This window comes from Phocoena phocoena, chromosome 13, assembly GCF_963924675.1.
Source record: "Phocoena phocoena chromosome 13, mPhoPho1.1, whole genome shotgun sequence".
NCBI lineage: Eukaryota > Metazoa > Chordata > Mammalia > Artiodactyla > Phocoenidae > Phocoena > Phocoena phocoena.
The window spans coordinates 89,401,666-89,429,272 of record NC_089231.1 but is presented as its reverse complement, the minus strand read 5'-3'; the positions used below and the strand labels follow the sequence as shown (position 1 = coordinate 89,429,272).

The window sequence follows — 27,607 nt, the reverse complement described above, 5'->3', positions numbered from 1 at the left end:
AGTAACAACTGACACTGCAGAAATAAAAAAAATCATGAGAGATTACTACAAGCAACTCTATGCCAATAAAATGGACAATCTGGAAGAAATGGACAAATTCTCAGAAATGCACAACCTGCCAAGACTGAATCAGGAAGAAATAGAAAATATGAACAGACCAATCACAAGCACTGAAATTGAAACTGTGATTAAAAACCTTCCAACAAACAAAAGCCCAGGACCAGATGGCTTCACAGGTGAATTCTATCAAACGTTTAGAGAAGAGCTAACACCTATCCTTCTCGAACTCTTCCAAAATATAGCAGAGGGAGGAACACTCCCAAATTCCTTCTACGAGGCCACCATCACCTTGATACCAAAACCAGACAAGGATGTCACAGAGAAAGAAAACTACAGGCCAATATCACTGATGAACATAGATGCAAAAATCCTCAACAAAATACTAGCAAACAGAATCCAACAGCACATTAAAAGGATCATACACCATGATCAAGTGGGGTTTATTCCAGGAATGCAAGGATTCTTCAATATACGCAAATCTATCAATGTGATAAACCATATTAACAAATTGAAGGAGAAAAACCATATGATCATCTCAATAGATGCAGAGAAAGCTTTCGACAAAATTCAACACCCATTTATGATAAAAACCCTCCAGAAAGTAGGCATAGAGGGAACTTTCCTCAACATAATAAAGGCCATATATGACAAGCCCACAGCCAACATCATCCTCAATGGTGAAAAACTGAAAGCATTTCCACTAAGATCAGGAACAAGACAAGGTTGCCCACTCTCACCACTCTTATTCAACAGAGTTTTGGAAGTTTTAGCCACAGCAATCAGAGAAGAAAAGGAAATAAAAGGAATCCAAATCGGAAAAGAAGAAGTAAAGCTGTCACTGTTTGCAGATGACATGATACTATACATAGAGAATCCTAAAGATGCTACCAGAAAACTACTAGAGCTAATCAATGAATTTGGTAAAGTAGCAGGATACAAAATTAATGCACAGAAATCTCTGGCATTCCTATATACTAATGATGAAAAATCTGAAAGTGAAATCAAGAAAACACTCCCATTTACCATTGCAACAAAAAGAATAAAATATCTAGGAACAAACCTACCTAAGGATACGAAAGACCTGTATGCAGAAAATTATAAGACACTGATGAAAGAAATTAAAGATGATACAAATAGATGGAGAGATATACCATGTTCTTGGATGGGAAGAATCAACATTGTGAAAATGACTCTACTACCCAAAGCAATCTACAGATTCAATGCAATCCCTATCAAACTACCACTGGCATTTTTCACAGAACTAGAACAAAAAATTTCGCAATTTGTATGGAAACACAAAAGACCCCGAATAGCCAAAGCAATCTTGAGAACGAAAAAAGGAGCTGGAGGAATCAGGCTCCCTGACTTCAGACTATACTACAAAGCAACAGTAATCAAGACAGTATGGTACTGGCACAAAAACAGAAAGATAGATCAGTGGAACAGGATAGAAAGCCCAGAGATAAACCCACGCACATATGGACACCTTATCTTTGATAAAGGAGGCAGGAATGTACAGTGGAGAAAGGACAGCCTCTTCAATAAATGGTGCTGGGAAAACTGGACAGGTACATGTAAAAGTATGAGATTAGATCACTCCCTAACACCATACACAAAAATAAGCTCAAAATGGATTAAAGACCTAAATGTAAGGCCAGAAACTATCAAACTCTTAGAGGAAAACATAGGAAGAACACTCTATGATATAAATCACAGCAGGATCCTTTCTGACCCACCTCCTAGAGTAATGGAAATAAAAACAAAAATAAACAAATGGGACCTAATGAAACTTCAAAGCTTTTGCACAGCAAAGGAAACCATAATCAAGACCAAAAGACAACCCTCAGAATGGGAGAAAACATTTGCAAATGAAGCAACTGACAAAGGATTAATCTCCAAAATTTACAAGCAGCTCATGCAGCTCAATAACAAAAAAACAAACAACCCCATCCAAAAATGGGCAGAAGACCTAAACAGACATTTCTCCAAAGAAGATATAAAGAATGCCAACAAACACATGAAAGAATGCTCAACATCATTAATCATTAGAGAAATGCAAATCAAAACTACAATGAGATATCATCTCACACCAGTCAGAATGGCCATCATCAAAAAATCTAGAAACAATAAATGCTGGAGAGGGTGTGGAGAAAAGGGGACACTCTTGCACTGCTGGTGGGAATGTGAATTGGTTCAGCCACTATGGAGAACAGTATGGAGGTTCCTTAAAAAACTACAAATAGATTTACCATATGACCCAGCAATCCCACTACTGGGCATATACCCTGAGAAAACCAAAATTCAAAAAGAGTCATGTACCAAAATGTTCATTGCAGCTCTATTTACAATAGCCCAGAGATGGAAAGAACCTAAGCGCCCATCATCAGACGAATGGATAAAGAAGATGTGGCACATATACACAATGGAATATTACTCAGCCTTAAAAAGAAATGAAATTGAGTTATTTGTAATGAGATGGATAGACCTAGAGTCTGTCATACAGAGTGAAGTAAGTCAGAAAGAAAAAGACAAATACCGTATGCTAACACATATATATGGAATTTAAAGGAAAAAAATGTCATGAAGAACCTAGGGATAAGACAGGAATAGAGGCGCAGACCTACTGGAGAATGGACTTGAGGATATGGGGAGGGGGAAGGGTGAGTTTTGACAGGGAGAGAGAGAGTCATGGACATATACACACTAACAAACGTAGTAAGGTAGATAGCTAGGGGGAAGCAGCCGCAAGGCACAGGGATATTAGCTCGGGGCTTTGGGACAGCCTGGAGGGGTGCGAGGGGGGAGTGGGAGGGAGGGAGACGCAAGAGGGAAGACACATGGGAGCATATGTATATGTATAGCTGATTCACTTTGTTATAAAGCAGAAACTAACACACCATTGTAAAGCAATTATACCCCAATAAAGATGTTAAAAAAAAAAAATACTCTAGAAGGGATCAACAGCAGAATAACTAAGGCAGAAGAACGGATAAGTGACCTGGAAGATAAAATAGTGGAAATAACTACTGCAGAGCAGAATAAAGAAAAAAGAATGAGAAGAATTGAGGACAGTCTCAGAGACCTCTGGGACAACATTAAATGCACCAACATTCGAATTATAGGGCTCCCAGAAGAAGAAGAGAAAATATTTGGAGATTACAGTTGAAAACTTCCCTAATATGGGAAAGGAAATAGTTAACCAAGTCAGGAAACACCGAGAGTCCCATACAGGGTAAATCCAAGGAGAAACACACCAAGACACATATTAATCAAACTGTCAAAAATTAAATACAAAGAAAACATATTAAAAGCAGCAAGGGAAAAACAACAAATAACACACAAGGGAATCCCCATAAGGTTAACAGCTGATCTTTCAGCAGAAACTGTGCAAGCCAGAAGGGACTGGCAGGACATATGTAAAGTGATGAAGGAGAAAAACCTACAAGCAAGATTACTCTACCCAGCAAGGATCTCATTCAGATTTGATGGAGAAATTAAAACCTTTACAGACAAGCAAAAGCTGAGCGAGTTCAGCACCACCAAATCAGCTTTACAACAAATGCTAAAGGACCTTCTCCAGGCAAGAAACACAAGAGAAGGAAAAGACCTACAATAACAAACCCAAAACAATTAAGAAAATGGGAATAGGAACATACATATTGATAATTACCTTAAATGTAAATGGATTAAATACTCCCACCAAAAGACACTGACTGGCTGAATGGATACAAAAACAAGACCCATATATATGCTGTCTACAAGAGACCCACTTCAGACCTAGAGACACATACAGACTGAAAGCGAGGGGATAGAAAAAGATATTCCATGCAAATGGAAACCAAAAGAAAGCTGGAGTAGCAATTCTCATATCAGACAAAATAGACTTTAAAATAAAGAATATTACAAGAGACAAAGAAGGACACTACATAATGATCAAGGGATCAATCCAAGAAGAAGATATAACAATTGTAAATATGTATGCACCCAACATAGGAGCATCTCAATACATAAGGCAAATACTAACAGCCATAAAAGGGGAAATCAACAGTAACACATTCATAGTAGGGGACTTTAACACCCTACTTTCACCAATGGACAGATCATCCAAAATGGAAATAAATAAGGAAACACAAGCTTTAAATGACACATTAAACAAGATGGACTTAATTGATATTTATAGGACACTCCATCCAAAAACAACAGAATACACATTTTTCTCAAGTGCTCATGGAACATTCTCCAGGATGGATCATATCGTGGGTCACAAATCAAGCCTTGGTAAATTTAAGAAAATTGAAATTGTATCAAGTATCTTTTCTGACCACAATGCCATGAGACTAGATATCAATTACAGGAAAAGATCTGTAAAATATACAAACACATGGAGGCTAAACAATACACTACTTAAAAACGAAGTGATCCCTGAAGAAATCAAAGAGGAAATAAAAAAATACCTGGAAACAAATGACAATGGAGACACGACGACCCAAAACCTATGGGATGCAGCAAAAGCAGTTCTAAGAGGGAAGTTTATAGCAATACAATCCTACCTTAAGAAACATGAAACATCTCGAATAAACAACCTAACCTTGCACCTAAAGCAATTAGCAAAAGAAGAACCAAAGAACCCCAAAGTTAGCAGAAGGAAAGAAATCATAAAGATCAGATCAGAAATAAATGAAAAAGAAATGAAGGAAACGATAGTAAAGATCAATAAAACTAAAAGCTGGTTCTTTGAGAAGATAAACAAAATTGATAAACCATTTGCCAGACTCATCAAGAAAAAAAGAGAGAAGACTCAAATCAATAGAATTAGAAATGAAAAAGAAGAAGTAACAACTGACACTGCAGAAATACAAAAGATCATGAGAGATTACTACAAGGAACTCTATGCCAATAAAATGGACAACCTGGAAGAAATGGACAAATTCTTAGCAATGCACAACCTGGCAAGACTGAATCAGGAAGAAATAGAAAATATGAACAGACCAATCATAAGCACTGAAATTGAAACTGTGATTAAAAATCTTCCAACAAACAAAAGCCCAGGACCAGATGGCTTCACAGGAGAATTCTATCAAATATTTAGAGAAGAGCTAACACTTACCCTTCTCAAACTCTTCCAAAATGTAGCAGAGGGAGGAACACTCCCAAACTCATTATACAAGGCACCATCACCCTGATACCAAAACCAGACAAGGATGTCACAGAGAAAGAAAACTACAGGCCAATATCACAACACAGATGCAAAAATCCTCAACAAAATACTAGCAAACAGAATCCAACAGCACATTAAGAGGATCATACACCATGATCAGGTGGGGTTTATTCCAGGAATGCAAGGATTCTTCAATATACGGAAATCAATCAATGTGATACACCATATTAACAAACTGAAGGAGAAAAACCATTTGGTCATCGCAATACATGCAGAGAAAGCTTTCGACAAAATTCAACACCCATTTATGATAAAAACCCTCCAGAAAGTAGGCAGAGAGGGAACTTTCCTCAACATAATAAAGGCCATATAGAACAAACCCACAGCCAACATCGTCCTCAATGGTGAAAAACTGAAAGCATTTCCACTAAGATCAGGAACAAGACAAGGTTGCCCACTCTCACCACTCTTATTCAACAGAGTTTTGGAAGTTTTAGCCACAGCAATCAGGGAAGAAAAGGAAATAAAAGGAATCCAAATCAGAAAAGAAGAAGTAAAGCTGTCAGTATTTGCAGATGACATGATACTATACATAGAGAATCCTAAAGATGCTACCAGAAAACTACTAGAGCTAATCAATGAATTTGGTAAAGTAGCAGGATACAAAATTAATGCACAGAAATCTCTGGCATTCCTATACACTAATGATGAAAAACCTGAAAGTGAAATCAAGAAAACACTCCCATTTACCACTGCAGCAAAACGAATAAAATATCTAGGAATAAACCTACCTAAGGAGACAAAAGACCTGTATGCAGAAAATTATAAGACACTGATGAAAGAAATTAAAGATGATACAAACAGATGGAGAGATATACCATGTTCTTGGATTGGAAGAATCAACATTGTGAAAATGACTCTACTACCCAAAGCAATTTACAGATTCAATGCAATCGCTAGCAAACTACCAATGGCATTTTTCACAGAACTAGAACAAAAAAATCTCACAATTTGTATGGAAACACAAAAGACTCCGAATAGCCAAAGCAATCTTGAGAAAGAAAAATGGAGCTGGAGGAATCAGGCTACTTGACTTCAGACTATACTACAAAGCTACAGTAATCAAGACAGTATGGTACTGGCACAAACACAGAAATATAGATCAATGGAACAGGATAGAAAGCCCAGACATAAACCCACACACATATGGTCACCTTATCTTTGATAAAGGAGGCAAGAATATACAGTGGAGAAGAGACAGCCTCTTCAGTAAGTGGTGCTGGGAAAACTGGACAGCTACATGTAAAAGAATGAAATTAGAACACTTCCTGACACCATACACAAAAATAAACTCAAAATGGATTAAAGACCTAAATGTAATGCCAGACACTATAAAACTGAAAACATAGGCAGAACACTCTATGACATACATCACAGTAAGATCCTTTTTGACCCACCTCCTAGAGTAACGGAAATAAAACCCAAAATAAACAAATGGGACCTAATGAAACTTAAAAGCTTTTTGCACAGCAAAGGAAACCATAAAAAAGATGAAAAGACAGCCCTCAGAATGGGAGAAAATATTTGCAAACGAAGCAACTGACAAAGGATTAATCTCCAAAATATACAAGCAGCTCATGCAGCTCAATATCCAAAAAACAAACAACCCAATCCAAAAATGGGCAGAAGACCTAAATAGACATTTCTCCAAAGAAGATATACAGAATGCCAACAAACACATGAAAGGATGCTCAACATCACTAATCATCAGAGAAATGCAAATCAAAACTACAATGAGGTGTCACCTCACACTGGTCAGAATGGCCATCATCAAAAAATCTACAGACAATAAATGCTGGAGAGGGTGTGGAGAAAAGGGAACCCGCTTATACTCTTGGGGGGAATATAAACTGATACAGCCACTATGGAGGTTCCTTAAAAAACTAAAAATAGAACTACCATACGACCCAGCAATCCCACTCCTGGGCATAAACCCTGAGAAAACCATAATTCAAAAAGAGTCATGCACCCCAATGTTCACTGCAGCACTATTTACAAAAGCCAGAATATGGAAACAACCTAGATGCCCACCAACAGACAAACGGATAAAGAAGATGTGGTACATATATACAATGGAATATTACTCAGCCATAAAAAGAAACAAAACTGAGTTATTTGTAGTGAGGTGGATGGACCTAGTCTGTCATACAGAATGAAGTAAGTCACAAAGAGAAAAAGAAATGCCATATGCTAACACATATATATGGAATCTAAAAAAAAAAAAGGGTTCTGAAGAACCTAGGGGCAGGACAGGAATAAAGACGCAGATGTAGAGAATGGACTTGAGGACACGGGGAGGGGGAAGGGTATAAGCAAGGATGAAGTGAGAGAGTGGCATGGACATATATACACTACCAAACGTAAAATAGATAGCTAGTGGGAAACAGCTGCATAGCACAGGGAGATCAGCTCGGTGCTTTGTGACCACCTAGAGGGGTGGGATAGGGAGGGTGGGAGGGAGACACAAGAGGGAGGAGATATGGGGATATATGTATAGCTGATTCACTTTGTTATACAGTAGAAACTAACACAGCATTGTAAAACAATTATACTCCAATATAGATATTTAAAAAAACCCCAAACAAACAAAAAGCCCAAGTTTTATTAGAAAATATAGATGCAACCATGTAACATAATGGGTTACAGTATCTATTGTATGCAGATACCTTTTAATTAAGCCCTATATTCCCTGCGCAAATGACATCAAAACAATAAAGGAAATTAAAGTAGTCTACTCACGCCCCTCCCATGTGGCAGCTCGCTCACCTTCTTAAGTTCCCTGCCCGCCCCCCCGCCCCCCCCCACACTATATGCGCGTTTTTACAGCTGTAGCCATAAACATGGAGCTGTTCTGTACTCTGCCTCTCCCCCCTTTTCTATCTGTGGCGGTTATAGCAGCTGCATGTTTTCATCACTGCCCTGGCGCAGAGGTGCTCCCAAAGCCAGGGCATGACTGCAGGTGCTTTTCTGGGCCCGCCTGCCTTTGGCCTCCCCAGGCGGCCGCCTCCGGAAGCAGCACAGGGAAGCACAGAGGCGGCCAGGCCGGTGCTCCAGCAGGTGGCCCGGTGCCCAGGAAGATGGCAAGTGCGCCCAGCCCGCCAGGGCGCAGCCCACAGTCCACAGGCTCTCACGGAAGCTGGCATTCGTGCTCCCCAGCCTGATCCAGCTACCATTTTTGAGGTCTCCTGCCAGATTTGAATTTCAGACCGACTCCTGAGGTGAGAAAGCTGATTCGACCTTCAACAGAATGCTGAAAATTTGAACTTAGAATGCTGCTTTCCATGGAGAAACAAAAACCAGTGGCTACATGCAGCAAAAATCAGTTTTTAGTAACGGCCTTAGATGCTCAGAAATGTCAACATAATTAAAGTAAAAAACGCACAGCGCCCGTTCTACGTTATAGGAAAAAGGCAGCTGCGAAAGACGTTTGGGGACCCCTGGAGAAGCGGAGCAGGCCGTGTTCTGAGCAGTCCGACGCCCCACGCCCCACTGCTATGTGAAGGGAGGAAATGGGCCGGGGACTAAGCTGTGGTTCTACAGCTTAGGAAAGAGTTGTGAGGATCTGACCCCTTTAAGAGAAGACGATGGTAGCCGTATCTTACTTTTCTTTTTAATTAAAGTGCTGCTATTAACACAGACCCCTGAGTAAGGTTCTTGGCCGTCAGTGTGAGCTCAAGGGCCACTGCTGTGGCAGGAGCCTCACTGCTCTGGTGAGTCTGTCCAGGCCCGAGGCGGCCCTCACAGCCGAAGCTGTCCTGCAGCTCCTGGGAGGCTCACCACGAAGCACAGGCTCCCAGCCTGGGCCCAAAGGTCCGTGTCTGCGACACTGCACCCAGTACTTGCTGTGCATGTGCACCCAGGGAGTTTTCATCAGGTTCTTACTGACCCCAGCGATACAGTACAGACAGACCTCATTTTGTTGTACTTCACAGATACCGCGCTTTGTTTTGTTGCTGTTGTTTGTTTTTTTACAAATCGAAGGTTTGTGGCAACTCTGCGTCCATCGAGTCTATCAGGGCCACCTTCCCAAGAGCACTTGCTGATTTCATGTCTCTGTGTCACATGTTGGTAATTCTCGTAATGTTTCAAACTTTTTCATTATTAGATCTGTGATCAGTGACGTTACTATTGCAAAAAGATTACGACTCGCTGAAGGCTCAGATGATGGCTGGCATTTTTTAGCAATGAAGGGTTTTTAAATTGAGGTATGTATATATTTTTCAGACATAATGTTATTGCACACTTAATAGACTACAGGAGAATGTAAACGTAACTCTTTTACACACTGGGAAACCAAGAAGTGCATGTGATTTGCTTCGCTGCTATGGTCTGGAACTGAAACACCGGTATCTCCGAGGTCTGCCCGGAAAAGCACGCGATCCCACGTGGCAGAAGGGCGGGGTCTGCTCACAGCCTTCATGCAGGCTCGAGCGCTGAGTGGCCGGAGGAACCCACACTCAGGTGCTTTTACCAACCACGCTTTGCCCAGAACACAGACGTGGACTCTTGTTTTAACTCACCTCGACGCTGAAAGGATTTTCTTCCACTTTCCCGACTTCTGCTTCTGGCAGGGGATTTTTTAAGGTTTGTAAAAATAAAGCTGCTTTCCTTTTACGTTCCGCTTGAAGCTGCTTCTCCTTCGATTCCTTAGACGCCTGGGCGAGCTTTTCCCTGGCAGCGGCTGCCAGTCGGTCCTCCAACTTTTGCTTTGCTTAAGGAATAAATAGAAAACAAGACGTTTAGAGCAAGCAGTACTGTATACACCTCTTGCTATCTTAATTTCCACGGGCAGTAAAAGGGTCATGAAACATAATGCAGTTATTTTAAAACGTGAATACGATACAGGTTTCAGGGAAGGCCAACAAATCGGGCAAACAATTCTCAGAGAATTAGTTTACGATGCTTTTACTATTGGTGCTTCTCACATTTTGCATTCAAAATTGAAGTCAGAGAGTGGCTGGGATTCCACAGCAGTGAAACCTGAAATGATGAAAACCTCGGAATGGTTCTCATAAACATGCGCCCAAATTACCAGGTAAGGAACACCGTGAAAAGTGTTTTATTCCAAATGATCTGACACACGGTTCAGTCCACACGCAATAAATGCAGATTTAGGTACACATGCATGAGCACAAGTGTGCTCGCGGGGAGCAGCACAGCGCTAGTTCCCGAGAGCAGGGCATCCTGTGGTTAAAGAATTACCTTCCATCAAGGTTGTGTGATCTGTTTGTGTATACAAAGAAAAATTCATTCACAAAACCAGTTAGAACACATAAATACTGCAAACGCAACTGTTAATTCACTACTTTAGCGAGAGCAGAACAGAACTTATTTTGGAGGAGGGACAGAACGCGACAAGACGTTCCCCACAAACACTGCTAGCCATGCGTCAGAGGCAAGCGGTGGCCACACCGTGACCCCTGAAGACGAGCCACAGCCTGAAAACCAGCTTGGGCCCCAGCACCTTCAAGGGTCCGATGGTTCTGCAGGGAGATGGCCTCGCAAAGAGGCGTCTCCCAGCTCGGAACACTACCCCGAGCTGGGCGCACAGGCTGAGCATTTGCCCCAAGGCTGCCATTAAAGCCTTCTTGGCCACCCTCAGCTGATCCTCTGAAAACAAATCGCCGAGGGCACCGCATCTGAGCTTAAGGAACAGCAGTGCTCCTCACTCCACAGAGAACTTCTCAGGTGAGCCAAAGCAGCCCACGGCTCCCCAGTGGTTCTGATTTCCAAAGGCTGGAGACTCTAGCTGGCAGCCTCGAAGTTTTGGCTTAGTAGGTTAATCTTGTATTTATGTACTTTTCTTTTAAGAAGTTTAAAACATATTGACAAACCTTGCTTTGCTTCTAGCTCCTCCTGGGTAAGTTGAGGCCGCTTCTCCTCAACAACTACACAGGGTGGGGCAACTGCCGGGTTAGTGATTGTAGCACTACTAGAACTTTCTTGGCCTTCTTTGCTTTCTTCATCATCATCACTGTCATCATCTAGCTTAACACGATTTTTTTCCAGGGGAAGTAGATCATTTTCTTTGGCCTTGATTGCAAAGCTTATTGGAGCAAATGAAGCTATTGAGAAAAGGTGAAAATTGTAATACATTTTTAAGTAACTGGAAGCACAGAGCAGAAATCTACACGGGCCCCACCATCCACACAAGCACCAGCTGGCGCAGCAATGTCTTGAGTGGAGCCACATCTTACGCAGAGGGAGGTTCTAGGGGCCGCAGGCAGTGCCTGTGACGTCAGAGGGCATTTAAGAGGACATCACACGCGCTGAGCCCGATGGAGGGGAGGGCGGAGCACCGGCTCCATCTCGGGCCACATCGGGACGCACACACTGAGTGCCAGCTGGGTCACTCTATGGGCAGATGGTCAATCTTTGTCGGTGTTTTCCTTTGTTTTCTGGGCTCAGCGCATCACTGAGTCTGCAGAAGTAAGCATATGATGGGACTCCACTATTAACAGGTACTTCTAAAAAATCCCAACCATATAAGGTAACCTTTTCTTACAAAAGCAAGCTGCAGAAACTGTTCCTTTATTCAGCAAACGTTTGACTGGGTGCCTACTTTGTGCTAGGCGTCACGTCAGACTATTCTCTGCACCTTTAAGAAAATCTTAAACCTAGTGTAACAAAAATTTAGGTGGTTCAATTTTTCTCTCCTAGAATATCTGGAAATTTTAATTGAAGAGAAATACAAAGGCCCCAAAGGAAACAATCTTCTTCCCCTTCCCCCATCTACTCAGCACTCACCGGGTCCCTGCGTCCTCAGACTATGGCAGATGGCTCCTAACAACACCTAACTGGTTGTAATGAGATACTTTATTTTTAAAAACCATGTGTTATTACTGATGAAAGCTATTCAAGTAAACCACAGCGAAGGGCAATGTCAAGTGCAATGCAAACGGGCTGACTCTGAGAGGGAGGTGGATCTAGATTACCGAAGGCAGGTTCTGATGTGGCTATAACTGTGGAGGTGAGCTCACCCAGCTGCCCCCGCCCTGGGCTTCTCTGCTTTCAGCATTTTACGGTTCCAAACCCAAGTGTGACTTGAAGCTGGTAAATAACCCAGATCTTTGACATATAATCATCTCTCGTCAATAATCTCTCAAGCTACACAGCACACCCCAAGATGTTAAATGTTAGCAAAGTGATATTTTATAAGTCAGAATGAAAAGGGGGCAAAATCAGTCTCTGTGTTGATTACGCAACGCCATGCACTTGCCCTGGGCGTGGTGCGCTGAGGTCTACCTTCCTAACAACCCCCAAACAAAGTATAGCATGGGGTGGAAAGCACACTTTGCCGGAAGAGTCAATATTAACCATTTTACCGTGGTTATGTTAAGAACGGCCCTTATCTTTTGGAGATAAATGCGATCACACTGATGGATAAAATGCCATGACGTTGGGATCTGCTTCAGAATATCCTGGGGGTGGGCTGGACTGAGAATTCTAAGATGTGTCCTGCGTCGGCCACGGGCGCTGGACGCTAGCACTGCGTGTGTGACTATTACACCAGGCTCTGTTTCTGTACTTGTTTGAAATTCTCCGTAAGAAAATACTTTCATAATATTAACCGTTTATAGCCTCTAGTAATATGGTCTCTTTAAGAACAGAGTCAAAGAAACAGAGAAAAGAAAACTTCAGTTAAATGTTAATCAAAATAACTCAAGTTAACTTGGGCTAAAGTATTATATCACAAAATAATTTTAAAACAATTACTCCCAATCTCTTCCTCCAAATTAAAAAATATGCAATCAACAAATATATTAAAATGAAAACTTCTGGAACACAGTTTAATGCATGTCGAATACAGTGCCAAACAGCACCATTGTTTGATACATACTTTAAAGTGATTTAGGGACTTCCCTGGTGGTGCAGTGGTTAAGAATCCGCCTGCCAATGCAGGGGAACACGGGTTCGAGCCCTGGTCTGGGAAGGTCCCACATGCCGCGGAACAACTAAGCCCGTGCGCCACAGCTACTGAGCCTGCGCTCTACAGCCTGCGAGCTGCAACCACTGAGCCCACATGCCACAACTACTGAAGCCCGTGAGCCCTAAAGCCCATGCTCCACAACAAGAAGCCTGCGCACTGCAATGAGGAGTAGCCCCTGCTCGCCACAACTAGAGAAAGCCCGCGTGCAGCAACGAAGACCCAACGCAGCCCCCAAAATAAATAAATTTATATTAAAAAAAATAGTGACGTAATAAAAGAACTGACTAGTGTGCAGAGTCTCCACGCCTCACCTCACTTAACATCTGCAACCCCCGGAGGAGGCAGATACTGTCGGGCCTCCCCATTTACAGATAAGGAAACTGAGGCTCAAAATGTCAGCCAGAAAGCAGGGGATGAGGGACTATTCTCTTTGGAGAAGTACTCAATTACACAACTACTGCTTCTACCTGGAGCCTTATTTGCAAGTCGCCTCACAACACGTGAAAAGCACCTCCTGCAGCCTTCAGCGTCTCCTGTTGTGTTAGGCATGAGCAGCGGCTGTGGAGGGGCCCCTCTCCCCCTCCCCGCTCCCGCACTGCGCTCCAGCCCCGCCCTGCCTTCTGCCTGGAGCCCTCATCCTTTTCTCACGCCTGGCTTTCTTGCTCTTCTCATCTCAAATGAAGCCTCTCCTCAGACAGGCCCTGCCCGGCCTCTCTCCTTCACGCCACTCTTGACGTTCTGTGTTGTGTGTGCGGTCTGGTTACCCCGGAGCCTGGAGCGGGCAGGACCGCAGGACTAACGTGGCCCTGGTGTGCACTGATGCAGAGTAGCCTGTGCTCAGGAAACACGCGTGAGTGAGCCGACGGCGCCCGGCCCTCCACCTTCCACATCGAATATGCTTCCTTTCTTAAGGTATCAAGTTTCATTACTAACTTTTAACTTCTAAGGTAATACACATTCTCTATAGGAAATTTTGAAAACACAAGTGAACAAAATGAAAGACCAACTGCTATTCAGATACGGGAAAGAAATGATCTGAACACAATGGTTCCGAGGCACGTACGTGTACATGTGTACAAACACACGAAAAATGGGACCATGCTTTATAGCCTGCTGTTTTCACTTAGTGAGCGACACCTTTCCATACAAAAAGTTTAGACATCTTTCCATGTCAACATACATCATTTTAATAAATGGCAATAATATTTCTTAGTATGGACATGCCAACTGATTTCAGTCTCCCATGATGGTTCCCAATTTTTTATTTTTAAAAGCCCACGAGCCTTGGGAGGAACACCTGGTCGAAACGTCCTGGTGAGCCAGACGTTTCTAGGAGTGGGAGGGCATCCGCATTTAGGGTTTGGTCCCCATCATTGGGCTCTCCCCTGGAGAGGCCTTACTGACAACACTCCAAGGACAACGCACGAGTGAGGGTCCTGCCACTTGCACGCTCTCTGTTACTTTCTAACTTTACCAAATTGGAGGCAAAGAACAGTATCTTGTTAGTGAGGATATATTTTAAAAGTTTAGGACTTCCCTGGTGGTGCAGTGGTTAAGAATCCGCCTGCCAGTGCAGGGGACACGGGTTAGAGCCCTGGTCCAGGAAGATCCCACATGCTGCAGAGCAACTAAGCCCACGTGACACAACTACTGAGCCTGCACTCTAGAGCCCACGAGCCACAGCTACTGAGCCTGTGTGCCGCAACTACTGAAGCCTGTGCTCCGCAACGAAAGCCACCACAATGAGAAGCCTGCGCACCACAATGAAGAGTAGCCCCCGCTCGCCGCAACTAGAGAGAGCCCGTGTGCAGCAACAAAGACCTGATGCAGACAAAAAAAAAAAAAGTTTATTAACTGACCAACTGTTTTCCTTCTTTTGTGAACTACCTTTTCATGTCCTTTGTTTTCCTACTGCAGTGACTTTCCTTACTGATTTACAAGAGCTCTTTCTATAGCAAGGACTTTGACCTTTCTCTTCTGTTATATTAGCCATCACTGGCATCCTGACATTTGTCTTTCAACTTTATACAGGCCCAGTTCCCATCAGACCTATCTTTCTCTATCATTCATGGCTTCAATTCTTAGAAAATCCTTTCCACTCTGACTAGAAAAAAATTACCTTTATTTTCTTCTACTTCATGATTTTATTTTTTATGTTTAAACACTTAAATCTATCTGGAATCACTATAATTGTCAGAGGTAATGTGAGAGTCTTATTTTTTTCACAATGGAGAGCCTGTTTTTGCAACGTCAGTTATTGTCATACTAGGGAAGCTTTATCAAAAAAATCTCAGGAAATGTTGGTGCTTTTCCAGCATCTGTTAGCAAGGTAAGACTGTCCTTGGAGGTTTTTCTGGCGGGATGCCGTACTGGGATGGCTGCAAGGAACCGCACCTGCTCATACCTGCTCTCACTGTTGTTCCAAGCTTGCTTCCATCTGCAGTGCTAACATCTGGGTTTCCCAGGGGTCCTGGCCTGCAGACTGCTAAGCTTTATGGGGTTAAGGTGCTAGGGCTGGAGAGCTTCCTAACTTTCCATCTTCGGGCTCTGGAGTAGCTTTAATCAGACAGGCTTTCTCTTTCTTGAGGGAAGTTACCTTGACCTTAACTCTGTCCTGGCCTGCTGCTTTTAGAGTATTTCACTGACCAGCTTTCTAAATTCTTTCAGGCCTATAGATCTGTCGTCTTACTGCCTCTCTGGAGACATTTTAGCAATTGATCAATATATTTTCTTAGACAATTTTTTTCAGTTATTTTCAAATTTATTCAAATCTAGTTAAATATATTGTTCTCGTGTACTTAAAAAATACCGTGTTTTCTCTCTCATTATGCTGTGCATTTGCTCTTTTTTCTGTATTAAACTTGTACAATGATGATAAGTTTTACTGGTCTTTTATTATATCCTCACCCACTTCTGCTTTGATTTTTATTGATTCTCCTTTTCTTTTCTTACATGCATTTTTTTGTTTGTTTTTGTTTTTTTGCGGTACGCGGGCCTCTCACTGTTGTGGCCTCTCCCGTTGCGGAGCACAGGCTCCGGACGCGCAGGCTCAGCAGCCATGGCTCACGGGCCCAGCCGCTCCACGGCATGTGGGATCCTCCCAGACCAGGGCACGAACCCACGTCCCCTGCATCGGCAGGCGGACTCCCAACCACTGCGCCACCAGGTAAGCCCTCTTACGTGCATTTTATAGAAAGTTTCTTCCTAGGTCCTTGAGCTGAATGCTTGCTTTGTTTTCACTTTCTCTTCACCAACATAAGCACATGAGGTTGTAGGTTTTCTTTAAGTTTTCACTGCATCTGATACGTCTGGATAATATGCTCACTGCCCTCACCTTCACTGACTGATCAATTTCAGGGCGCTGACATGTCTGTAAGAACCTTTGTCCTCCAGCATTCAGAACACTTTTCATTCAGAAGTTCAGATAGATCTGAACTCCCTGGCATTTAATGCTGTAGATACACATCCGACGCGCCAGCCTCTGCTTTTTCTCCCCCGTGAAGGACAACCTGTCTATTTTCCCATCTGGATGCTTTTCCTTCCATCTCTATCCTTTCCCTTGGAAATTTGAGAAAAATTTTGAACTTGTTTTCTCACCCAGTCTGATTTTTAGTGTTTTTATATTTTAAAATTTGGCAATCTTTTTCTAAACAATCTTTTCCAGATGTCAGATTATCGGTTGCACTAATTCTACAGTACCTTTAATTCTGTGAGAATACCATCAGAGACTAAAAGAATTTTCCTGTCACTTAGTAACTGTTTCCAAGGTGCCCACGTGTCCCGAGGCTCGGATCGTGTTCTCCTGAGCTCCTGCCTCTTTGCGGAGCCGAGACTCTCTGTCTCCTAGTCCTCACCCTGACGGAGCTGAGGGTGGGGTGCGTGCTTTTGGACACCTGCAGCTCTCGGGTGCCTCAGGCTCAGAGGGTACGACGAGGGAAGCGGCGAGCGAGCACCATTTCGTCTGCCGAATCCCAAGGCGCTTGCTCCCGGGAGCGGGGAGGGCGCTCCACGCGGGGGCTGGCCCACTGCGCCCCGACCACACCCTGTTGGAGCCCCGCTGTCCCCTGGACGCTCCTGGTGAAGCAGAAGGACGCTTCTGGCCTTCTGCCCGCCCCCTTCTTTGGTTGACAGTGGTTCCCCCAGGGTCACTGCCACTGAGTCCCCAAATGTCCTGCTCTTTCCTATGAACTGAAGTCCAGGTGGCCTGGCCTGTCCTTCTTAAACATGAACAGTACCTCCCCCTGCTTCTGGAGCAGTAACTGTTTTTACTCTCCTTACTAATACATTCCTCTGGTTATTCCAATGAGAGCTGAAGGCGGCTGGGAAGGGTGAGAGATTAAACACGTGTGCTCAGGTGACCTCCTGGACTGAGAGGCTCACAGGCACTTCCATAAGTTTCCCAGTTACCCATCTGGGTCATTTGGGTTACTCCTGATCGCCATCTTTGTATCAGAAAAGGCATCTGTACGCACAGAAAAGGCCTTCCTGCAATCCTGGCCCGTCTGCCCGTCCCGCGTCTCCTCTGCCTTTCCTTTGAACCCGGGCACTGGCTCCTGCACTGCCCGGCCACGCCCCCTCCTCCACTTCAGGCCACCAGCTCCACCCTGAGCCCCCACATGGCTTCTCTGCCTCGATCTTCACACACTCACCATACTGCATGAAGTGATTCCTCTGATCTAAGCTGCAAGGTGTGCTGTCCCTGTTGGAAGCCCCGGGAGCCGCCAGGAAGGCAGAGCCCCACGTGCTGGCCATGGTTACCTGGGCAGGTGTGCCCCCCTTGACACCCGGCTCCCTCAGACTACTTCCCGTCTCTGAACAGGCCACACGGCTCAGACCACGCCGTCCCGCCTGGGAGCTCCTCTGGCTCTGAACCCTCTTCCCTCTGCACAGCCCTTCTCATTCCCACCTGGTGCAACTCACTGCTTCTTCACACGTCCAACCACAGAGTTCTCTGCTACTGTGCCTGTGTCCGCTTTTTTTTCTTTCTATTTATTTATATTTGCTCTTTTCATGTATGTCTGTCCTGGTAGATGAAAAACTCCTCCCAAGAACATAAAAGGTAACTGAGGGGCTTCCCTGGTGGCGCAATGGTTGAGAGTCTGCCTGCCGATGCAGGGGACACGGGTTCGTGCCCCGGTCCGGGAAGATCCCACGTGCCGCGGAGCGGCTCGGCCCGTGAGCCGTGGCCGCTGAGCCTGCGCGTCCGGAGCCTGTGCTCCACAACGGGAGAGGCCACAACAGTGAGAGGCCCGCGTACCGCAAAAAAAAAAAAAAAAAAAAAAGGTAACTGAAACGGAGCAAGTGGAATACCGCCTGGTAGAGACCCTCAAGGGACTTGCCTTAACAAATAAAGAAAACAAATTCCATTGGCACAATAGTTTGCATATAGTTTCAGAAGTCCAAGGAGGGGGGTACAAAACATCATTTGAAAAATTCTAAACATTTCCATTAAATTGGTGGAACAGGCTGTTAGCAACAGCCTGTAGAACGCATACCTAAGATGAGCTTATATCCAAATGACCCCAAACCCGAAATCAGGGAAGTACTATGAAATAAGCAAGTTTCATTAATAACAGCAACTTAAAAGGGGCAGCCATTTCCTCCTGTCCTGTGGCTAAAGGCACCTGACCTTAAGCGGTCCAGCGTTCTTCCTTGCTAATTTGAAGTGACACCTGTGAGGTACAAGGTCAAAACTGGAACCCTTGGTAGTGAGGGCAGCGTACCTTTCACCAGCTTCCCGTCGGGGACGGCTTTACTGCACGACACCTCCTTCTTCCCCGAGGAGCCACCTCTGCCCCCTGCGTCGGCCACATCTTCAGACACACTATCGTCCCCAACGTCACTCGGCTTTTCAGGAGCAGACTCTGCAGGAGCCTCTTCCGGTGCTGACACAGCCTGCAGAGGTTAAACATGACTCTGAACTGCTCCATTGGAAATGACACAGGATTTGTCAGAAAAGATATGCAGCACATACATTTCATGGGACAAAAGCACGGCTACGTTACTGCCTAAGTAAGACCACGGAATACATTTTCTAACTCAGATTTACTATTTTCTGATACAACAGAATGAAAAGAGGAGCGGAAGGAGGTATCTTCCCTGTAATGCTGTTTTGGGAACCAATGCCCACTAGCTCTTCTTTGGAGAATGACCACTGAGAACACGTTTAGAACACCAAATTATGCCCAGCACTACAGATGAGTCCATTTTCTTCAGTTTGAGCAGTCAGAGATAAAAGCCTGTAGAAATCCACTGATACGCAAAGCCTACGTCATCTCTCTACCAAAACAGGTTTTAGAAAGACATTAGGGTGCCCATGTAACTGAGGAGAGGAGAGGAGAGGCAGAATAAAGGATTTCAAGGACAGGAGGAAATGCTTCTAACAGGTGCCTGAGAACCGAGTGTGGGGACGTCTGCAGGGATGGGAGTCGTGAGGCGAGCTGCTGGCAGGTGGCGCTCGAGGCCACTGGGTGGGTGGCACCTGTGTGGCTCCAGCCTGTCAGCTGGGAGCACCTGTGGTTACACTTAGGCATTTAAGTACATGTTAACACAACAGAAGTATAATACACAGCTTCCATCCAAAGTAGTTAAAAACAACAGCCAACCAAAACACCAAATGCCTGAAGAGACAGGATTACTTCGTTTACAACATTCTGGACAAATGATCATCAATGAACTATTAATACGGGTCAAAGATTTCAACAGATGTAAAACAAGAGAGTGGGAAAAGTTAAATTCGGCAAATGCAAGACATACGTTACACCTAAAAGTGAGTGTAAAACCAACCAACCCTATTAGTGCACATCCCAAGGATTACTTCTTCCCAGACACATACCTGTGCGCTTTCAGCCCCTTCTTTCTGGAGGAAGAACTGCTTCTTAAACTCATAATAGGCATTATACTGGTGCCACGGCTGCAGGAACTCAAACCTAGGAAGAGAAGGGGACGAGTCATTCAACAAGACACGCTCGCTCGCTGTGACACCCCTCGGCTCCGACGGACCACACCTGCTGCTCTAAGGCTTCGCAGTGACTGACCCTGGCGATCACACAGATCATGTTGCGACCACAGCCTCCCGTTGTTATGTTACGACCCGAGCACGGAACATTATTTGATGAAAAAAACAAAGTGCAGTGTGTGTCTGAATTTCCACAGCAGATTCTTGAAAAGCATGAATTCCAGCTTTTTATTTTAGGGAGGTTCAACGTTTTTAAAAAAACAAAGCAAAACAAGTTAAACAAAAAAACTATAACGATAAAAAAGACAACCACCCCAACGCTAAGTAATGTAACAAGATGTATTTATCTAAACACATAAGGAAAAAAATATATATATGCGTATACACATATATATAAACAATTATGTAGCTAGATTAAAAAAAGAAGCTACACTAAACCCCAAACACCATTCATCTACCACATAAACTCCTGCACTCACCTTTGGTCATTCTTGGCACGAACGCTGGTCTCAAACTTAAGGCCGTTCCTGGCCACGTACTCTGCCAGCTTGTCAATCACGGGCTGAATGTCGGGGGGCGGGGGGATGATGGCGGCCACGGAAGCAAGTGCACTGCAGAGGAGAGCTGGGTCTCACACACAGTGCCAGGCCCTCCTCCAGATCAGCGGCAGGGGGGAGGCCAGCAAGGCTGCTGGGGGACTTGCACTGTCTCAGTTCACACCGGCAGGTAAGTTACACACAGACAGGGAGGCCCTTATCTGAGATGACTGGGACTACAGAAAACTAATCAAAGTCAATCCATTTGAAACAGGGACCAAAATATCATTGCCAATGATGAAAACAGGGGTTTTACTCAAAGTGACACTTAAGGTCATGAACACACGTTCATCTTTTCTCTCCTCACATTTCCCCCCAATTGCTAATTCTTAGAAACAACCAAGAACAAATCAAGTGTGAATTTTTGTATATTTATATGAAAGTATGCTGGCTAGCGTGACTCATCGTCCTTCGTTTCATGTTTATTTCTTAGCATGATCAGGAAGTGGGAACCATCCAAGTGCTCCGTCAAGGCTCCTGAGCGTCTGTCTTGTCAGCCTGAGACATGCCAGTGCCTCTTATGAAGTGCTCGCTCACCCACAGATGCTCTTCAGAGCCCCCTCCACGCTCCCCAGGACAGGCGCCGGGGTCCAGTCCCTGCCTTGCTGGCTCTGTTAGTCAACGGTTAGCTGGACTAACAGCAGATCCGCATTTCCTAACAGCTCGTGAGCCATTCACTTGCAGCAGCTTTTATGAAATCCTGCATTTTGGGCAAAAACTGGGCTTCACTTCACACTGCCTGTGCCTGGTACTGCCCCACCGAGATGGTGGCACACGGGAAAGAACAGATGCTGGATTCAGGGGAGTGGCGTGGAATGCTATCTGGGAGTTCATTTTCTCAGTGGTTAGACCTCACTGCTACAAGTGCTTATGTTATGACAGTTTCTGTTGCCCAATCAACCCCGTAACTCGGGGATTTGGATAATAAGTACTCAGATAACGGAGACCCTCTATGTGACTCACACTATAAAGACGCCCAAACCAAGAACACAGGTGCTCCAGGTGACCAGCAGAAGTGAGAGCATACCTTGTGGTGATGGTGGTGGAGGTCACCCCACTAGTCGTCTCTGCTGTGCTTGGGGGGGGCGGTGGCGTGGTCCCTGGAGGGGGCGGGGCCGTGGCTGTCACTCCAGCGGAGCCGGACACGGCCACGCCGGCAGGCAGGGTGCTGTAGTAAGTGGCTACGTCAACCCCTGGAGGGGGAGGTGCCAGGCAGTAGGTGCCGTCGGGCAGCATGTAGTAGCTGTAGTACATGGCTGCCACTGTTGCTGTGGAAAGACACATTTTGGGGGCGTGAGAGTGGCAAAAGACAGGCTAGTCGGTGAGTGTCCACAATGCAGTAAAAAAGGGACACTTTTCCAAATGCAATATCACTTCTGTCCAATGTCAGCCACATCGTTTTGTTTTTCTGATATAAGAAAGGCTGCCCAGGTGACACACAGCTTGCAAGAATCAGGCAATGCCCAGACACACACCCAGGGACGATGGAAAGTGAACACGCACGGGGACATTCAAGGCAGCCCAACGTGGACCTTCCTACTACACAACTGATGTCCTCCCTAACTGCAGAGCGGGCAGATTAGGACAAAGTCCACTGTCCAGCAGCACTAGCTCCCTTCCTGTGTGGCCCGTGAGGTGATCCGTCTGAGGACTAAACACCCTTCGCTGGCTTCCCCGTTTGATACCAGCTCTCCACTCTCTCCTCTCCTTACTTTTCTCGTTTAAACATTTGTCTGGGCATAAATCACAGCCATGTTTTCTTAGGTCAGTCTCCCAAGGCACGACACAAAAGCAAAAATAAACAAACGGGACCTAATCAAACTTAATGAGCTTTTACACAACAAAGGAAACCACAAACAAAATGAAAAGGCAACCCACAGGATGGGAGAGAACATCTGCAAATGATGTGAACAAGGGCTTAATTTCAGAAATATACAAACAGCTCATGTAGCTCAGTAACAAAAAAAACAAACAACCCAATCAAAAAACAGGCAGAAGACTCAAATAGACATTTCTCCAAAGAAGACATACAGATGGCCAATAAGCACATGAAAAGATGCTGGACATGGCTAATTATTAGGGAAATGCAAATCAAAACTACAAAGTACCACCTCACACCAGTCAGAATGGCCACCATTAAAAAGTCTACAAATAACAAACGCCGGAGAGAGTGTGGAGAAAAGGGAACCCACCAACAGTGTAGGAGGGAATGTAAATTGGTACAGCCACTATGGAAAAGAGTATGGAGGTTCCTTTAAAAACTAAAAATAGAACTACCGTATGATCCAGCAATCCCACTCCTGGGCATATACCCTGAGAAAACTAACTGGTAAAGACACATACACCCCAGTGTTCATAGCAGCATTATTTACAATAGCCAGGACATGGAAGCAACCTAAATGTCCATCAACAGAGGAATGGATAAAGAAAATGTGGTACATATACACAATGGAATATTACTCAGCCATAAAAAAGAATGAAATAATGCCACTTGCAGCAACATGGATGGAACTTGAGATTATCATACTAAGTGAACTAAGACAAAAAGAAACACAAATATCATATGATATCACTAATATGTGGAATCTAAAATACGATACAAACGAACTTATTTACAAAATAAAAACAGACTCACAGTCATAGAGAACAATACCAAAGGGGGAAGAGGGAGGGAAGGGATGAATTAGCAGTTTGGGGTTAGCAGATACAAACTACTATATACAAAACAGATAAACAACAAGGTCCTACTGTATAGCACAGGGAACTATATTCAATATTTTGTAACGAACGATAATGGAAAAGAACCTGAAAAAGAATATATATTATATACAACATTCATATAAATGAATCTGGTACGTATTTCTTATATATATGTAACCGAATCACTCTGCTGTATACCAGAAACTATCACAACACTGTAAATTAACTATACTTCAATAATAAGCAAACAAACACTTGTCTTGGAAGTCATCTTGCCTACAAAGCTGTGCTGCTCTGTAACCCCTGCATGCCTTCACCCCAGCACAGAGACGTACTGCAATTGATTTAAGAAGTCCTGACGGACACTGAGATCATTTGGGGCTTTATTATTATAAACAGTGAAGTACAATCACTTCCTATATATTTTGCCCACCCATGCAAGTATCTGTAAGATAGAGCCCATTTTTTAAAACAACCAAAATTCCTGTAAATTTATTCATTTTTTATTTGGGGGGAAAATATTCAAAACCAGTGAAATCACAGAAGATCCAATGAACTAGTTAAGAATTTAAATTTCTCATCCTGTTGTAGGTAAGCAACTGGTCCTGACGACACAGAGATTTAATTCACCATTAGAGCACAGTGAAAGATTTTTCTCATTAAGGAATTTTATTTTGATCTTCAGTTAATCTACTTTAAAACAAAAACATCTGCAAATAGTGAGAGCTTTTACACTGACTACAGTTTCCCCGCACTGGAAGCTCCATGGGGAAGGTGTCCGTGGTGCGGCAGCTCACAGCCTGTCCTCGACAGCTACACCCCAGCCTTTCCGCCTCGGCTGGAACGACTGCATCACCCGCACGTGCTGCAGGCATATCCGCGGCTGGTAGCGACTTCCTTCCTATGAATTATACACGTCTGAACTCCCAAGCTGTGAATCGCCGGCTCGATGCTGTGCACCAACCACTGTTCGCGTTCACCACAATATTCCACATTTTCAAAAAAAGATGTGTGGCCTCAACATCCTCTGTGTGTGATCTTTAGCACAGAGACATTCAAACCATATCTCTGAAGGAAGGCGGGGGCAGAGGGCAGGAAAGACACGTTTGCTCTGTAACCCCAGCGCTCAGCACACAGAATCTGTTGGGTGGACAGATGGATTCGATGCTTCAAATATAAGCTTTTCCTAACCCGATTAGGTATTCAAATATGAACAGCGGCTTCTGTGAGCTGTATCATCCTCCTTGAAACGATGGAACGACTTCCCCGCTCACCCTGCACTCGGTCGAGTGACGGGGGCCCTTCTTCTCACCCCTGGGCACAGACACCGCCACGGAGGAGGGGTGAGGCAGCAGCGGCAAGACCAGAGCGTAGCCCCGCCCACAGAGCACCCCCTGTCTTGGGAGGGGCAGCAAGAGCCGCTACTGCCCAAAGGGTCACATCTCAAGGACAGGACAGACACTCCATGTCCTTCCTATGCCAGGTGGCCAGCCTCTGGCCTGAAAACAGGCCAAAATGCATCTCAAAGTCGTAGCTACAACCAATGAGGCGTATGGATTAGAACAGAACAGTTTACAGTTAAGTGTCAACTATATATTACGCAATTGCAATTTAATGCGTTCCTTACGTAACAGAAATGAATAAATTATTTTCAAAACTAAGGATCCTCCCTTTGAAAGAATGACCATGCAGATTAACCATCAGTCTGTACCTGAGTCACCCATCAAATTAAATTAAAACAAAGTCTAAAAATAACCCTGCCAGAAAGACGGCAGATTAACTCAGGAACTCACCCATTACAAATACCTAAAAACGCTTGTAAAATATAAGGGGAAAATTTAAATGCATAGCTGAGCTCACAAAGAGAAAAAGGCTCCGTTTCCATGTGTGAAAATCAAACAAAGCCTCCAAGCCTGAAGGCATCGCCTAAGCCTTGAGCCAAGTCTTACTCCGGATGCAGGGATTCCCACACTAGAAGGCCAGCCCAGGGCACGCGCCCTGGGGATCTTGCAGAGGAGGACAGACTGGAAGCAGAAACCTAAAGACGATGCACGCAGGATGCCCTCTCACTTCTTACCCACGCACTCTGTGAGTCCTTTCCAACAAATTCTAATTACACCTTGCAAAGGTGAACAGGAATTTGAAAATCCCTCTGTATCCAAACATAACCCTGATGCCAATGGAACACCTGAGGCTTGGCGAGCTGAGAACGCAGACTTTGCTGCTGCATGGTGCCTGCTGGGGCAACGCCACAGCTGAGGGCCCAACAGTGCAGCCAACTGTGCACTGTTTCCCCCAGATTCCCATTTCATGTGCAGGATGGCATAGATGAAGATTTTAGGGAGAAGGTTGTTTCTGTCCTTTTCCCCACAGACACTGAGGCCCGGGGCTGACGTGACAGTGATAGGCCAACCTCAGCCCGGAGCCACGTCTGGCCTGGCCTGCCCCCCAATCTATGGTGAACAGTATCATGCCCCTCATTTCATTTGCAGGTGCCAGGGGCACCTCCAAACAGTGTCTTCTGCCTGCTGTGAAGCCCCTCCTAACTTTTACCTCCAACAAATAACAAAGGCTGGCGAGGATGTGGAGAAAAGGGACCCCTCATATGCTGCTGGTGGGAATGTAAATTGGTTCAGTTACTGTGGAAAACAGTACGGAGGTTTCTCAAAAAACTAAAAATCAGGGACTTCCCTGGTGGCGCAGTGGTTAAGATTCCGCGCTCCCAATGCAGGGGGCCTGGGGTTCAATCCCTGATCAGGGAACTAGATCCCACATGCACGCCACAACTAAGAGTTCGCATGCCACAACTAAGGCCACATGCCTCAACTATGGAGCCAGTGAGCCACAACTAAGGAACCCGCCTGCCGCAACTAAGACCTGGCGCAACCAAGTAAATAAATATTAAAAACAAACAAAAAACCCCCTTAAAATCAAATAAATATATATATAAAAAAATGAAAACACTAATTTGAAAAGATACAATGCACCCTAACTTTCAAAGCAGCATTATTTACAATATCCAAGATATGGAAGCAACCTAAGTGTCCATCGGCACATGAGCTGATAAAGCAGATGTGGTGTACACACACACACACACACACACACACACACACACACACACACACACGGTGGAATATTGCTGAGCCATAGAAAAGAATGAATTAATGCCATTTGCAACAACATGGATGGACCTGGAGGGTATTACACTTAGTGAATTAAGTCAGACAGAAAAAGACAAATACTGTATGACATGACATATGTGGAATCTAAAAACGAAAATGAGTAAACGTAAGAAAAAAGAAGCAGACTCACAGATACAGAAAACAAACTGGTGGTTACCAGTGGGGAAAGGGAAATGGGGAGGGGCAAGACAGGGGTAGGAGATTAAGAGGCATAAACTACATATAAAGTAAATAAGCTACAAGGATACACTGTACAGCACAGGAATACAGGCAACTATTTTACAATTACTATAAATGGACTATAACCTTTAAAGGTGTGACTCACTACGTCGCACCCCCGTAACTTACATAATATTGCACATCAACTGTACCTCAATTAAACCGAAGTTTTTACCTCCAGAACCATCTCCCACCCCAGGAGGCCCCTGCTCTGCCCTCCTGCACACACATCCCTGGGGCAGTTCTCTGCGATCAGGGCTATGGTCCCAGAAGGCAAAGCATCTTAAAAGCAGTGAGAGGGAGGCTGCACAGCTCCCAGGTTAGAGCAGGCACTAGAGAAGCGTGTGACAAGCAAAGCCCGCTGACAGCAAGGTGCGTGCTGAGGTATTCCGCGAGAGCAGGAGCCAGCCGCCGGCACCACCCCGTGGCAGACACTGCAGATGTGCGCTCGTCGCTGCAGTGGGGCCTCACAGCTCCTGAAATCCTTGAATTGGAAATCCTTTAAAATGACTACCAACTAGAGAACATGTGTTTTTGTGTACAGCTCCCAACTCAGAAATTCTCATGAATGCTAAGTTTTGAGAATCGCTGGACCAGACAGAGCTAAGGACAGACAGAGGTCTGGCTCCCTGGAGCTCACCGTCCCATCCTAGACACGGGATGGTGTGGTGTGCAGGGTTCCAAAGGGCACCCGCAGTCCCACTTCTCACCGGGCTTCCAAGGCATAACACTCCTTACTAGGGC

The 27,607-nt window shown here is 44.6% G+C and overlaps 1 protein-coding gene across 2 annotated transcripts in view; it reads right to left on the bottom strand.

Moving 5' to 3' along the window:
• The window catches only part of SFSWAP (splicing factor SWAP), an 86,800-nt gene that overhangs the window by 30,394 nt on the left and 28,799 nt on the right, over positions 1–27,607 (bottom strand). For both annotated transcript variants that reach the window (XM_065889797.1, XM_065889796.1), the window contains exons 8-13: positions 21,790–22,030; positions 20,646–20,777; positions 20,044–20,137; positions 18,932–19,103; positions 11,113–11,343; positions 9,799–9,989 (exon numbers count right to left, since the gene is read on the bottom strand). In XM_065889797.1, the coding sequence (XP_065745869.1) occupies positions 9,799–9,989; positions 11,113–11,343; positions 18,932–19,103; positions 20,044–20,137; positions 20,646–20,777; positions 21,790–22,030 (1,061 nt within the window). The remainder of the gene's footprint in view (positions 1–9,798; positions 9,990–11,112; positions 11,344–18,931; positions 19,104–20,043; positions 20,138–20,645; positions 20,778–21,789; positions 22,031–27,607) is intronic.